The following is a 14,097-nucleotide window of genomic DNA, read 5'->3' as shown; positions in this document are numbered from 1 at the left end:
TTCTTATTGGCATACAGGCAGCAAAGCACACAACATGCCTGAAACGTGTCGATTATGTTGTCCGACATCCGTTTTCTGACGTACTTCATTAAACAAGGCGATAGATGCAGTTGAGACAGTTACCTTGTTGGTCGGGGTCTGCGTTACGGGACACGATGGCGCTGATGGCAGGGAAGGTGATGCTGGACATGGCTGCGACAGCTCCAGCCGCCCACATCATCCTGCAACCGACAACACACACTTGTTAAGGATACAAATAGAAATAAATGCTATTTAAGCTTTTAAAAACTGGATCCGTACATGTACTTGAATGAGAGTTAAAGGTTAAGACTAAAACCTCTAAACAAACTGCAGCTATAAAAACAAGCAGTGACACAAACGTAGCCCAAAATGTCAAAGCTATTTTTAGATACAGCTTTACACACTAGTCCATTTCTTAAAAAAAAAAAAAAAAGCATGTTAATGTTTTCCGTTGTTGTAATGTTTTTGCACCATGGCATCATGAAATGGACAATGTGACAGCCCGTTCCTGAGATCTGTTTATCAAAGTTAAGGTTAGTCTAAATTTCAGTTTTAAATTTATGGATATTTATTTATTTATACTGCTATTAAAAGCAATCATGAAATCATTGTGTGAGCTGTGGCCTGTTCATCAAGAAGAAATCATGTTCACAGTTCAAACCAGTGTTGTGCCAGTTCCAGTAGTGAGTACTGTACTTATGTACTTTTAAAGTATTTCCATTTCCTGCTACTTCATACTTCTACAGAGGATGACTTTCAGAACAGCCCTGCACTGACACACGTCCACAAACGCATTGTTTTCTGAAATAATAGATGTATTGTTATTTTTACAAACAAAAACATTTTTTTTAAAAAACCTGTACTATTACAGGGGAAGCACTGAGACGTAATAGACAGTTTGTTGTTTGGTGAACATGAAAAAGACGCTAATCTCAATATGTAATGCCAATTTTATTATTTTGTTAGGCTTTTTGCTTTTATTAGACAGGACCAGCTGAAGGTTGACAGGCAGCAAAGGGACACAGGTGGGACTCGAACCCGCGGCCGCTGTAGCAAGGACTCCGTCTGGTACATGGGGTAGCAGCTCTACCAGGTGAGCTACAGGGCTCCCCGATAATGAGGCCGACTTGACCTTTATTTAACTTCATTTACTGGGTATTGACCAAAGCAGCGAGCAGCAACACGGAGACATGTTGTGAATGTTTTCTTTCAATCAATAGATATTATGCTCGGCCTACCTTCCCCCTCCAGGACAAAACAACAAGAGAAACTGGTTATGATCTCACTTCAAGAGAAATTAAAGTGACAGTGTGACCTGTGTATATGGGGGTGGTTGTTTACACCTTTCTTCAAATGTACAGGTGCAAAGTGAATGAACACAAGTTGTATTTCTGCCTTTTTGCTTTGAAAAATCATGTTTTGAAAAGCACTTAATCTCAAACAGTGATTTTCAAGACAGTAAAACATCTTTGTATATGTTCTAAAAGCTCTGAAGAAATCATTTTAGCATTTAAAATTAGACAAACAAATTCTAATTACAATATATTGATGCCTTTGAGGAGTTTTAGTCATCAGATTACAGTGTCACAGCCCATCTGGTGACAGTGCTATAGAATAAGACTCTACTTCCCTCTGGTGGTTTGTCAACGCATTACAACAACAAGAAATTCTAAAGGTAAAAAAAAGAAAAGAAAAAGACAATAGTGCCTGTATGTGTGTTGTGTTCACTGGGTAAAGAGCTTAGGGTAGTAACAGGGTCGGGTATCATTCAGATTTTATTTATTTTGATTGTAGATTTCGGCTATCTGACTGTAATTCAGCTTCTTTGATTATTATTTGAGTTAAGTGAAACAAACTCGTAGACTAAAAGCACATTATGAGCAGATTTGACCTCCAGAAACATTTGTCATAAACGTCTCAGTATTTTGTGATTCATTTGACTTGAAAGGTTAAATGAAGAAGTTAAATTAAACAAGTTTATTTATCTGCCGTTTTACTGTGGTTGAATGAGCCACTTAAGTAATTCAGAAGCACTGAGACTACGACTGCGGTTTTGCACGATGCTGCAGGAAATGATTAGTCATGTTAACCAAACCTGCTTCCTTCCTTCCTTGCTTGCTTGAATTATATGATCATTATATTTGAAGCTGAGCTCATGACAAGTGAAGGTAAGGTGTGGGTATGTGCGTAAGAAACAAGGTGTGGAGGTTACTGACCAGGGCTGAGAGCCAAAGCCGTACCACGCCAGCTGGAGGATCTGGAAGCCGAGGCCAAGCAGGATTGTGTTCTTATTCCCTATAGAACGCATCAGGATCCCCAATACCACCGTCTGCAAAACACACAGCACACAGTTCATAAGATAGCTCTAAGGAGGCAATAAACAATGTGGAAAGGTTTTTACAAATGTTCATATCTCTCTTAAACTTTGACTCTGACATAGATCTGAAACAATTTGTTGATTAATCAACAGACAAACAAATGTATTAATATTTAAAACAAATGTAATTGTTTCACTAGTCCCACTCCCTCTAATGTTAAGAATTGATACTTTTCTGTCCTCTGATAGTTAAACTAAATAACTTTGGGTTGTGGGCAGTTTTTTGGCCAAAAGAAGAAATGTGAAGACCCTATTGTTACTTTTATCGACTCTACTAACAAATGTAATTGTATGTTTGTGCATCCTGGAAGAAGGATCAATGAAGTTTCTTTCTTTTGTCCCTTTAGTTTTTTTTTCTTCCCCTTATCCAAACTGTGGATCTAAGGATCAGAGGGTGTAGCATGTTGTACAGCTTGTAGAGCACTTTGATGCAAATTTGTGATTTTGGCATGTACAAATGAAATTTGACTTGAAGTTCAAGTTGCCAACTTCTGGGAAAGGCATTTCTCAGAGAGGATGGCTCAGTATTGCATGTAATTCAACAGCAAAGGGGTATTTCTTCAGTACCTGAGCTAGTATTGAGAGGATCCCCACCACAGCAATAAAGGCAGCAACTGTCTCTGATGTGAAGCCTATGACCTGAGGGTGAGAGAGAGATAACACAGGTCAGGACACGACAAGCAGTCAGAGACAAACCCGTATCTCAAACAAAAAGCCTTCACCCATTTTTAAACCAAGCACAAAAGAAGAAGGGGGTTTGTTTGTGACCTTTTGTAAACACATACCGTTTACTACTACACCTTAAAACAACGAAAAGTGCTTATCTTTTAACTCCTCTTGTTTTCTCTGGTGTATTTGGGTCAAATATGCAGCATCAGGAGTAGAGCAGCTGGTGCAAGGCGTGTATAATTTATGACAATAAACGTGAAGAGACGTATGATAAAGTAACTTCTGCATAAAAGGAGAGAGGAAGGCGTGTAGAGTAATGTGAGCCCCGACTCTCCAGACCTACTTTGCTGTCTTTTTTAGGCTGGTCGCATAAAGGTATGAGACTGTGTGTGAGTGCCAGACTCGCCCGACTTGTTCATCTGACACTGTTTACACAAACTAAACAATCTTCATTTGCCTCCTTAAGTAGTTTGAGAAAGGAGATTACGCCTCGTCATTTTATGCCGAAGCTGCCAGCTGCTTCCAGATGTTACTGTGCCAGTGCATAAGAGCTGAAGCTGTCCATTTCTGTTTACTAAATACGTTAGGTTTCCTGCGTTAGCACTTTGCAGAGACATTCTGAAATAGGCCGCTCAGCAAACCTGCTGATCTTAAAGCAATGTAGGTGAAAGTGTGTGTTGGGCAAATTTTCTCCCAGTTGTACTGAGATTATTCCCTGAGCTTTCCAGTAGTAATTCCAGCCTTTAATTAGGAACACAAAGTATGATGCTGTTAGTGGCTGAAGGACAAAATGACCCTTAATATGGGATTATGAAAAAATGTATGTGGATAACAATGATAAAGTTTGATAAAAGCTGCAGACTTGCTGGCTGTTGTCCCGTTTATTTCTGCTGTGTGATCCACAGCGAATGAAAAATGATCATTTTTCTTTTTACAGCCAGTCAGTCTGCAGTTTTTGGCTTGCAAGTCAAAGTACATGCCCATTTCTAAATACAAAGAATTGTTTGAGCAACCGGTGAAGAAAGTGGATGTTCCTCTGGGGGAAAGAAAACGAGTGGAACAGAGGGGCACAAAACCAACTTTTTCTTCCTTTCTGCGCCTGCGGTTTGCACGAGGGCGGGCCTGAGTTCTTTATCTTCAGAGCAGAGCCCAAAGTGGAGGGAACGAAACAGACTCAAGGATCTATTTTATTGGAGTCAACATCGACAACGCTCATTATGCTGAAGTGCAACAAAGGGGAGGCAGTATGATCAATTTATCAAACAACTGTTGAACAAGCAGAACATAAACGTGGGCCGCTGTGCTCACAGTAACTTGCTGCCCGGTCTCAAAACACACCCGTTTTTATTTTTTACAGCCATATGGAGCTCGTTATAAGCGTTTTATTAAGGCAGATAAAGCATGTTTGCAAAGTTAAAGGTTAATATTTACATGTAATATATTCTAAACCTACTGTAACTGTAACTACTGTGCCCTCTGGTTTCTTCAGCCTTTATCAGGATACTCTTCAAAATGGCAGCATTATTATAGATACTGTGGCAAACATCGATTTAATAAATATAATTACTGTGATAATATTTGTTCCACATTGCAGAGCCCTAGAGACCGTCACACACAACATTAGAGATCGGACGATATACAATATTACCACATTACATTTCGTCCCATGCCTACACAACATACCGAAATGTATACAGAACTGTATTGTCCTTATTAACAAACCACAACTTCACGTAAAAAAACTTATATACTAATATTAAGATTTTTTTAAATACCTATTAGACTCTACAAACATTTGTCTAACACCACAGAGCTGCTGCTGTGTTGACTGAATTACAGTTCACAATAGAATCCTTAAACAACAATTAGACTTGACATATTTGGATGAGTAAGTGCTATTACATGTGTAACTTAGTGTACATGACGCGCCTGAATGTCATTTGTGTGTTTAATACAGTCATTAGTCAGTCAGAGTGTTACCTGTTTGAGATAGAGGAAGAAACTGGAGTACTGGCCGGCCTCGGGGAGGTAGGAGAGAAACACTGTGATGCAGATGAGGAGCACTGTGGAGTCCTGGCCCACCTTACGCAGAGACTGGCCAAGAGAACAGCAAGAAACGATTTAAGTTGTTGCGAAGCTAAATATTTTAAAACATGTGCAAAGTCAGCGACATTTTATACATGTTGACTCACCAGTATCTGACAGTTTAATAAGTTTTAAGTAATAAAAGACGCTGCTGCTGCCCAACGTCCTGCTATGATCACAATGAATATTTTCCTGCTGATGAGGTTGTGTAGGAAAGTTTTAATCTGCATATATTCTATATTTATGTCTATATAACTGTCTTTGAGTCCGCCTTAAAACACAACATTCACATGCCCATGTGTACAGTGGAACAGGTTTAGTTGCTTCCTGTAAACCTTCCTCGTCCATACTATACCATACTGAGAGAGACGAGGAACAAAAGCCACAGTCCTCTTTCTGTGAATGATTACAAAGTTTATCTGAAGTTAATGAGAGCAGTCAATCATGTTAGTATCTTTCACTTTCTCTGGATGGTGTTACTGTGCTGAGCTGCCATGGAAGGACAGTAGCAAGAAGAGGGAACTGTGTCCTAAAAAGGCTGCAACTGGATTTATCACAATCAGACTGCTGACTATTATCTTAAGATAAAGTTTGGTATATATTTTAAAACATAATAAAGACCAGATTTTCCCCTCCATCACTTACATTGGAAGCAAATTATGAAGGCATCTTTTAATTATCAATATGAATAAGAAGTATTCAGTGTACAGACTGTATGGGCACCTGACTGTAGTTTTAAAACTGAACGTATCACACCCCGACTATCTGGGTTGGAACAAACCCATGTCTAAGCCTTAGGAGGGCCAACACGCTACTATCAGGGAAGCTGGGTGTGGTCAGACGTGAAGGGCTTGAGAGGGCTGCAGATCACTGCTTCACAGCCTGGTGATAAGTTGCTTTTTTCATGTAAATCTAATTTTCCTGCCAAATACGCAAATGTGGACAGCGAGGAGGACCACAATCTGAACAGACAGACACACAAATGCTACCATAACAAACATTACTAAAGATAAACTACAGTTTTCCTTATAACGAACCAAGTCATCCCTATTGGTACAGCATTACTCACTTATAAAAAACTATTATACATTCATAATAAGGGATTCTGGTTATGCATCATCGTGTTGCTATGCAAGAATTAACGACAATGAAAGAAATATGTTGTAAGAATGTGACTGCAACCTTCCCTTACACACAGCAAGAGGCTCTTTGCTTTGACGGAAACACTTTCACTTATAAAGATCCATTTTACTATGAAGTAAAAGCTTCAACTAGATAGCCTAACCTTTAACGCTTATCTAGACAAGCATGTTTTTATTCAAATAAAAAAAAGCAGATAAACACACACTGCACTCACCTGCTGGTTGGTTGGAAAAAACACTGACTAACTGACTGGTAAATATCATTATGTATTATGTTGTTACTCACAGCGAAGGGGTCTGCCTGTTCCCAGGAGATGGGCGCTCCCCACGATGCTGGCCTCATCTTCTCTGGCAATGACTCTGGTACAGCCACCAGGATGAAGCAGATGTCGAGCAGAGCAATGGCTGTGGCCAGGATCACCACCAATGTGTCACCATACGCTACAGATAGGTAGGCGCCGATGGCCGGGCTGGTAACCAGGCTGGCTGCAAACGTAGCGGATACCTGGAGGGAAGGAGAAGCAGAGCAAAACGAGACGTGATTGATCTTTCTTTCAGTTATCTTTTGTGTGTGTGTGAAGCTGAATACAAGAATGATTGTTAACGGATAAACCCTTCATGGATTGCATAATTATTCTGGAGGCGTTTAAAGAAACATTTTAAGAGGATTCTGTCTCGGTGAACTGTCTCCTTACCAAACCGTATGCCGTGCTCCTCTCATGCTCCTGCGTGATGTCCGCCACATAGGCAAAGATCACAGAGAAGGTGACGGCAAAGACGCCGGACATGGAGATGACTGCAAAGTACCACCTGAAAGAAGGAAGGAGTTTAGCTGACTAAAACAGCTACAGGACACTAAACCATTTTACATTTATTGTTGTTAAATAGGACAGTTTATTCTATTTTTGTATTAGACTGCATTATAGTGTACGGTGTTTCAGCCAGCACGGGACAAAACTTCACCTTCTCCCTTAAAACAAGACTGAGATATATATATATATATATATATATGTATATGTATACAGCGGTCTGTGTTTGCACTCACCATGGGCTGATCTTCATCAGTGGAATGGGCGCGCACGTGAAGAAGACCGTAAGCAGCAAGAAGGACTTGCGTCCCCATACGTCTGACAACGCTCCAATCAGGGGAGCACTGAGAAATGATAATAGGCCCTGGGAAGTATGGAGAGACAGAGAGAGTTAGGGGGAGACACAGGGCAGAAAGGGTGGTGGACGGATCAGAAAAGTGCTGTAAATGGATAACTTGAGTGAAGTTACCGCTCATAAATACGAGTGGAAAATTAACACCATTCTGGCACAAAGGCGACCACAATCTTTACAATTATTTCTATTATTTAGTAAGTCTGGTATCGCTGATCTGTTGTAGCTGGCAGGCTGGAAAGAAAAGGGTTTTCCTGCTCTAAATAAAGACATGAAGCCAGAGAAAACAAGACAATAACAAAGCACCTAAGGCCTGCTGGTGTGCGGTCTGGTTTGAAGTGGGGGACATACTGATTGACACATGCTGAAGAGAAGAGCCCGAGCACACAGACAATCTTTAAAACTGTCTCATCTTGCTAATAACAGTCAATTATTAAATCTAAAATACGGTTAATCGTTAATAATGGTTAATTTTTGTCAACATGAAAACATTAGTTTGCATTTATTTCTTTTTTGTCTTGCCAAAACAATCAATCCATTATGTTTGACAGACTGTCATACGGGGTTTATGGTGGATAATAATAGATTTGTCAACTCAATTTAGTTTCAAGGTGATTATTTCTCCAACAGAGAACAACAATGTTTTTTGTCGACATCCAGAACGACAAGAAAATCTAAAATAATTACCAGCGTGTCCTCTGGTGTGACTATCTTTAGACACTTTCTTTCCTTGAATTAAGACCGTCAGTGTGAACCTGCTGTGGTTTCTGGACAGCTTGCAGGTGTTAACATGTCACTGAATAAGTGTCAAGCAGAGCAAGAGCGCACACGTTCAGCAAATCTTCCAAAAGTGAGACAAACTCGCAGCGCTGAAGCAGGATGTTACTTAACAGCAGCTGTAGCACTTAAAAAGCACATTAACATCAGACTGTGTGTCTCAGCGTTATACTGATGTTGTTTAGAACCGAACCTTGTGTTTGTGTTTACTGAGGTCTCACCTTGACACCGTGGATAAGCCCATTCATCAGGAATGTGTGTTGGGGGAATGTCTGGTGTAATACCTGGAGAACAAACACAGATAACACCAGATGAAACCACATTATCCACACAGCCTGCTTCACGTTACAAACAGCGGTTTATGTACTTTCCAAAGTTAAACTTATACTAAGATAGGGAACAGTGCGATGCCACGGGACAGCCAGAAAACGTACCAAGTGAAGGAGGGCTACAATTAAAAAATAAAACCATTAATACAATCATGTTGCACATTTTCCCTGAAATAAAACAGAGTATTGAACACATCAACATTAAAACATATTCTATCTTTTACGTGTGTGTTTTCTGAGACTTTTTACAGGAAAACACCAAGAAAAACAAATCAATGACGAACCAAAACACAGACATGCAGAAAAACAAAATAAAACTAATTTCACATAAAACGTAAAAAGTGTTATGCATCAAATTTAAAACACGACACCAGATAAAAACACTAAAAGTTCAATTGCAATTTCCCAGCTTGGGATCAATAAAGTATATCTATATATCTATCTCTCTCTCTCTCTCTATTATAATAGCTTATACAAACTGTACGTATTTACGAAAATACTTAATGACTCATCTCTCGTCTTTCCATTTCATAAAATGTTTTTCAACCTGTTTTTACTAAATGTACCAGATTCTGAAGACTTTATCTGGTAAGTTGTTCCAAATTGTTGCTCCCACACATTCAAAGGATTACCAGATGTTTGAATTTTGATTATGCCTCATGCACATGCTGCTCTACACCTGTACATAGAAATGTCTGCATTTATACAAATTCATTGCTGGTTTCCAAAGTTGTGGTTTCCAGTTTTTGGTCTGTACCAAGCGTTGTCATGGCTACAGGTCACATTCATGATTATTTGTAGACAGGATGAAAACTACCACCTGTTACAAACCTGTTTCCTTTTGCTCTGTTAGGGTTGAACATTTATTCTTTTAGTGAATACGATTGTGAGACCTGGTTAAAAAAAAAAAAGTTCTGTAATATCGAGGAGCTCAATAATCTCTTTGTTAAATCTCGGTGTCACCACATTTGACTTTCAGTGACATCCGTCTGATGGTTCTTAGATGACAAACTGTTTTTCTGGTGAACTGCTCTGCTATCAAACGTTCATTACAGACTACAAAGTACTCAGAGAGCCTATAACCCGCCGAGGCCTCCACAATCCTTTGATTAACATAATTAAAAGGTAACTTGGTATCGTGCTGTCATTATTAAGTAGTATTTTGCTTTAAGTTTAAGTATAAACAATAAATTAACGATTGTAGAACCGTTTCTATTTTTGCCATGCTTGGTTTACTGCCGCATGTCCCACAAATAAAAAGAACCGCCTTAAAGTATTTCTGGATACAGCCGGACACAGTAATCCTAAAATACTTCACATTGTGGAAATGTAGGTGAAAGAAGTGTTCGCACAGTTAAAATCCAAGAGACGTTCAGTTCAAAGTCCGTAACGCCAGAAAGTACGGTCATTGACACTGGCGTGGGAACATGAAACTTTAATTTAGGACACGTGGAGCTCGACAAAGCCTGAACAACAGGATCTGGTTATAGTTTAGGGGTACGGAGGGAAAGCTCGTGGCATGGCTCTCTTCCTCTGGGAGTCAGTTACCCAACACATACAGCCTGTGAATGCTCAGTGGAGGCTGTTGCTGCTGGATACTAATGAAGCAGTGCGCTCATTGGGAGCAGTGAAGCAGTCCCTCTCATCTTCAGGCGCCCTCTGATTAGTCCAAAATGCAAATCCTGCCTCCGCCCCGGGATCTTGAGGGCAACAAACCCCCAGTAATTAATGCTTAACAGTTACACACACAACCACCTCTTCAAACAAGAGACGGCTGAAAAGCAGGCATTGCATAAGCCTGTCTGGTTTACATCATGTGGCTCACAGATGTTTGCTCATCATTTGTTTGGGATACGAGTTTCTACCCAAAGTAATTTACGTAGGTAGAGAAAACAGACAGGAACTGAATGAATACAGAAAGAAAAAAAAAAGGAAAACTATTAATACATGCTGGTATGAAATGAAGCACATCATCATTATGAGTCATCTTAGCACTTTGCTTACAAATTAGATTTTTTTTGAGAGAGACAAAATGATCATCTGTGTTTTTTTTTTTAAATTATTAACCGGTTCATTTCTGGTGAATTTTTCAAACACACAGGTTGTCTTCTGGATCTAAAACCTACTAAAGTTGCCGGTAGCAGACCACCTCACCGCGGTGCACCGAGGCGTCTGAGCTGCGGCCTGACAACACAAACCAGTAACCCCCCCGATAAGCCTTTCCAACAAAGAACTGGTGCTCAGACAATACAACTGTTTGATGCCCTTTTCATATTTCTCAGTCCATTAGCGCTTGGCAAAAACATCTGCCAACACATGCACACACAAAAACAAAAGTACGTCACACAGGGCCTCGCTCATTTGATTAGGAATTCAATCATTTATGGACACTGATGGGCCTTGTGTGATTCCAGTCAATGGGAAAAGGCCACTCGTTGGCTACATTTCCACAAAACAGGTGTAGGCGTATGAATACATTACAAACTGTTTACAAAACGGTGCATTTATATACATGTGTGTGTGTGTGTGTAGATCCTGGCTTACCGTGAGCATCGGGGTGGTAAGGAGACCCCATGCAAAAAACTCCAGGAAGATGACCACCACGGCGTGGTAAACACTGGGCTCACCGATCCCCTGAGGCTGCAGGGAGACGCAGAGAAACACATACAAACAGAGAGGTGGTCAGCGCACAGCCCACAAACATTTGAGCGTGTATCAAAGTGTTAAAGGTAACACGTTAACAGATCCAATCATATTAGAAGTTCTGTGACTTGTCCTTTTTTACTTTAAGTGAAATTTAAATGTATATGTATATATAATTGTGATAGGATTCATTAGTTTGCTTCACACTTTTCATTTTCACCGCGTTACATTTGTTTGGTCTGAACCACACAAACGTCAAGAGAACAACATTTGTAGGCACTACAGTTCTTCATTATAATGCTGTTTGTAAAACATTTTACTTGTATCAAAAAACTGCAGCTCTTGCTATTTGAATATTGCACATTATATACTTCGTTGTTGCTGTAAATAAAAAGATTAAGTCGTGGTAAATTCCTTAAACTGAGTTTACAAGTTGCCTGCTAAAATGATCCGTGTCCTGCAGACGAACATAAATAATATAATATAATCTGTTGTTGTTTTACACCGTTTTCAAACTATAACTGACTATAAATTTAAAAAAGCTGTTTATTTGCTGCTAAAATGAAGCAGTTTTATTTATTTTTTTTATCCCAAAACAAAACGTGACCAAGCTGCATACACGCCAAGACTAATTTAGAAGCAGGCAAGCAGCGTGGGTCTATTAATCCAGTCGTACTTACGCTAATTACGACATTAATGTGAATGAGACAACACGGTTAAGCTGTTTGTGACATCTGCAGTATTAGTTATATTACCTTACTCTGATAAGAGTCAAGTAAATGACTGTAAATCAAGAGAAGACTCGTTTAATTTCACATTAATCTATCGTACAGTGTCATCCTATTTACTGGCACAAAATTACATGAATTACATTTAAAATCCATCTAAAAAAGTCAAACATTTTAATAATTTAAGGAACCAAACGGTTTAATCTAACAGGTAAAATAACAAAATAATCTGTGCTATAGTTTACTGGGTCACTCTTAATACAGACTCTCTATTTGTAAGGAGTAAAACACAAACAGACGTCCTTTTAAAGCAATAAAACCCAGCCTCCGGAGAATAAGTCACCACACTACAGCACAGTAAAACCTACACAAGTCTGCAAGGTGAAGAGAAAGTGTGACAGAGTGAACACGGAAACACGGCGAGGACGGATAATTGTGGAGACCGTAAAAGAGGCCAAGACCAACTTAAAGACACTCGCTGCTCGTTGTCTCGCTCCTGTGGTTTCTCAACACCAGTATAAAGGTCCGGGTTCAAGAAGCAATTCAGAGGAAACTCCCACCGCTTTTTGTTCCACGACGAGTCCACGATCACGCCAGAAAAATGAGGAACAATCTGTAACGGCCTCGTAGGATGGACGTTACAACTTCCCGTCTGTTGAAACGATGTCCATCTATGGCTCACGTTTTGTTATTGACTAATCTAAGTGTATTAGATGATATGGCTGAATGCGGGAAGTGAAATCTTAATGGCTGAGTGGTCAGACAGTGAGGAAATAACAACAAACTGAGGACCCCGTTGGTATTTATCTGTACGTACTGGAGGGGAAACATGTTTCTACTTCTCTTCACTGTGAATACAACTGTGTGTGTCTTCATATGGATATCCAACTGATTACATAACCAGCACTGATGCCTCGCTGTATTAATAACAAACCTACCGTACTCACTCTTTGCCAGCAGCCTAATTTGGGACAATCATCACTTCCACCAACTTACGTGATGCAAACGACTACCTGAAACGACAGTGAGCATTTGAGGAAGTTTGTTGTGTTTTTTCCCCCCCATTTAAGGGCATCTTATCACATTATAGGAGGGCAGCATCACACCTGGACTACAGGTTGTCGGTGACACACAGAAAGGAGTAAAAGTGTCAGAAACAACAATATCTGGGTGATGTTTTTAACCAATCATTAGCGACAGATTCTGAGCAGCCATCGTGTAATTATAACCCAAGTTACACCGCTGAGTTTAGCTTTAAAAGCAGTGTTTTTTTTTTTTACTTCTCTAGGTGTGTTAACCGTGGATGCTTGTTTACAACCAACGTGAACAAACCCCAGTGTTGAAACGTCCCATTTGTAAACCGCATTATCGACTCAGGCTCACAGGTTACCTTTCTTTGTCTCCTAAACACGTAGCTAGGTGGCACAAACTGCAGCTTAAAGCAAGCGAAACAAACTAACACACGTATATGTTAATTGCAGCAAGGGTACAAATAGATTTAATTAAAAAAAAAAAAAAAACACACATAAATACGAGCGGGCTAACTCATGTTAACCTAGCCCACCCGTCATTTCAACTAGATTTTAACAAACGTGACATCAGCGTTAAACTGGGTGCTGGTTTTAAGTTAGATACGCTTTTATTCGGGGTACCTGGATTTTATTTAGTGAGATATATATAATATATATGTGTTTATAGGGGGAGGAAACGCACAGCTATCGTTACCTGAGCTGACGTGTAAGCGAGCAGCTACGTAGGCCTGCTAACGTGACGCTAGTTCACAGCTAGCCGAGTTAACGGTCAGCGTTAACCGTTGGGACAAACCGTTGGGACAAACCGTCGAAGACACCGAAACCCGCGAACCAAACCTGCTTTTACTGGTTTCATGAGACGAGCAAAACCAACCGGACAACTAACTTCGGTGTTTAGCTCGGTGGGGTTAAAAAAAAAAAAAAAAAGGCTAAGTTGACGAAGATAAATAAATATTTAACTCACACTTCCTCCATCTTTTATTATAATTTTCTTTGCCAGAAGAATGCTGCGGTTCAGCCGCTTTTTCTTCTTTTTCTCCCCCGTCATTGTTAACTTATGTCCATTCTTGGTGTCAGAGGGTCATCGTTGCGCCTGTCGAGAGTTAAATAATCTACCGATTTCGGCTACAAAGC

At 39.9% G+C, this 14,097-nt stretch overlaps 1 protein-coding gene across 1 annotated transcript in view; it reads right to left on the bottom strand.

Moving 5' to 3' along the window:
- Positions 1–88: 88 nt before the first annotated feature.
- Positions 89–14,097, bottom strand: part of mfsd14a2 (major facilitator superfamily domain containing 14A2) — a 14,164-nt gene continuing 155 nt past the window's right edge. Inside the window, exons 2-11 of the mRNA XM_035670372.1 lie at positions 13,928–14,097; positions 11,106–11,201; positions 8,454–8,516; positions 7,340–7,467; positions 6,990–7,104; positions 6,581–6,799; positions 5,048–5,161; positions 2,966–3,037; positions 2,238–2,350; positions 89–221 (exon numbers count right to left, since the gene is read on the bottom strand). The exon at positions 13,928–14,097 is cut by the window's right edge and continues 2 nt beyond it. Coding sequence (XP_035526265.1) covers positions 89–221; positions 2,238–2,350; positions 2,966–3,037; positions 5,048–5,161; positions 6,581–6,799; positions 6,990–7,104; positions 7,340–7,467; positions 8,454–8,516; positions 11,106–11,201; positions 13,928–14,011 — 1,137 coding nt within the window. The 5' untranslated portion in view covers positions 14,012–14,097. The remainder of the gene's footprint in view (positions 222–2,237; positions 2,351–2,965; positions 3,038–5,047; positions 5,162–6,580; positions 6,800–6,989; positions 7,105–7,339; positions 7,468–8,453; positions 8,517–11,105; positions 11,202–13,927) is intronic.

The sequence above is a fragment of the Morone saxatilis genome, unplaced genomic scaffold, assembly GCF_004916995.1.
Source record: "Morone saxatilis isolate NCDOM2014 unplaced genomic scaffold, NCSU_SB_2.0 Contig23, whole genome shotgun sequence".
Lineage (NCBI taxonomy): Eukaryota > Metazoa > Chordata > Actinopteri > Moronidae > Morone > Morone saxatilis.
The sequence above is the reverse complement of the archived record's forward strand: the minus strand, read 5'-3'. Positions and strand labels throughout refer to the sequence as shown.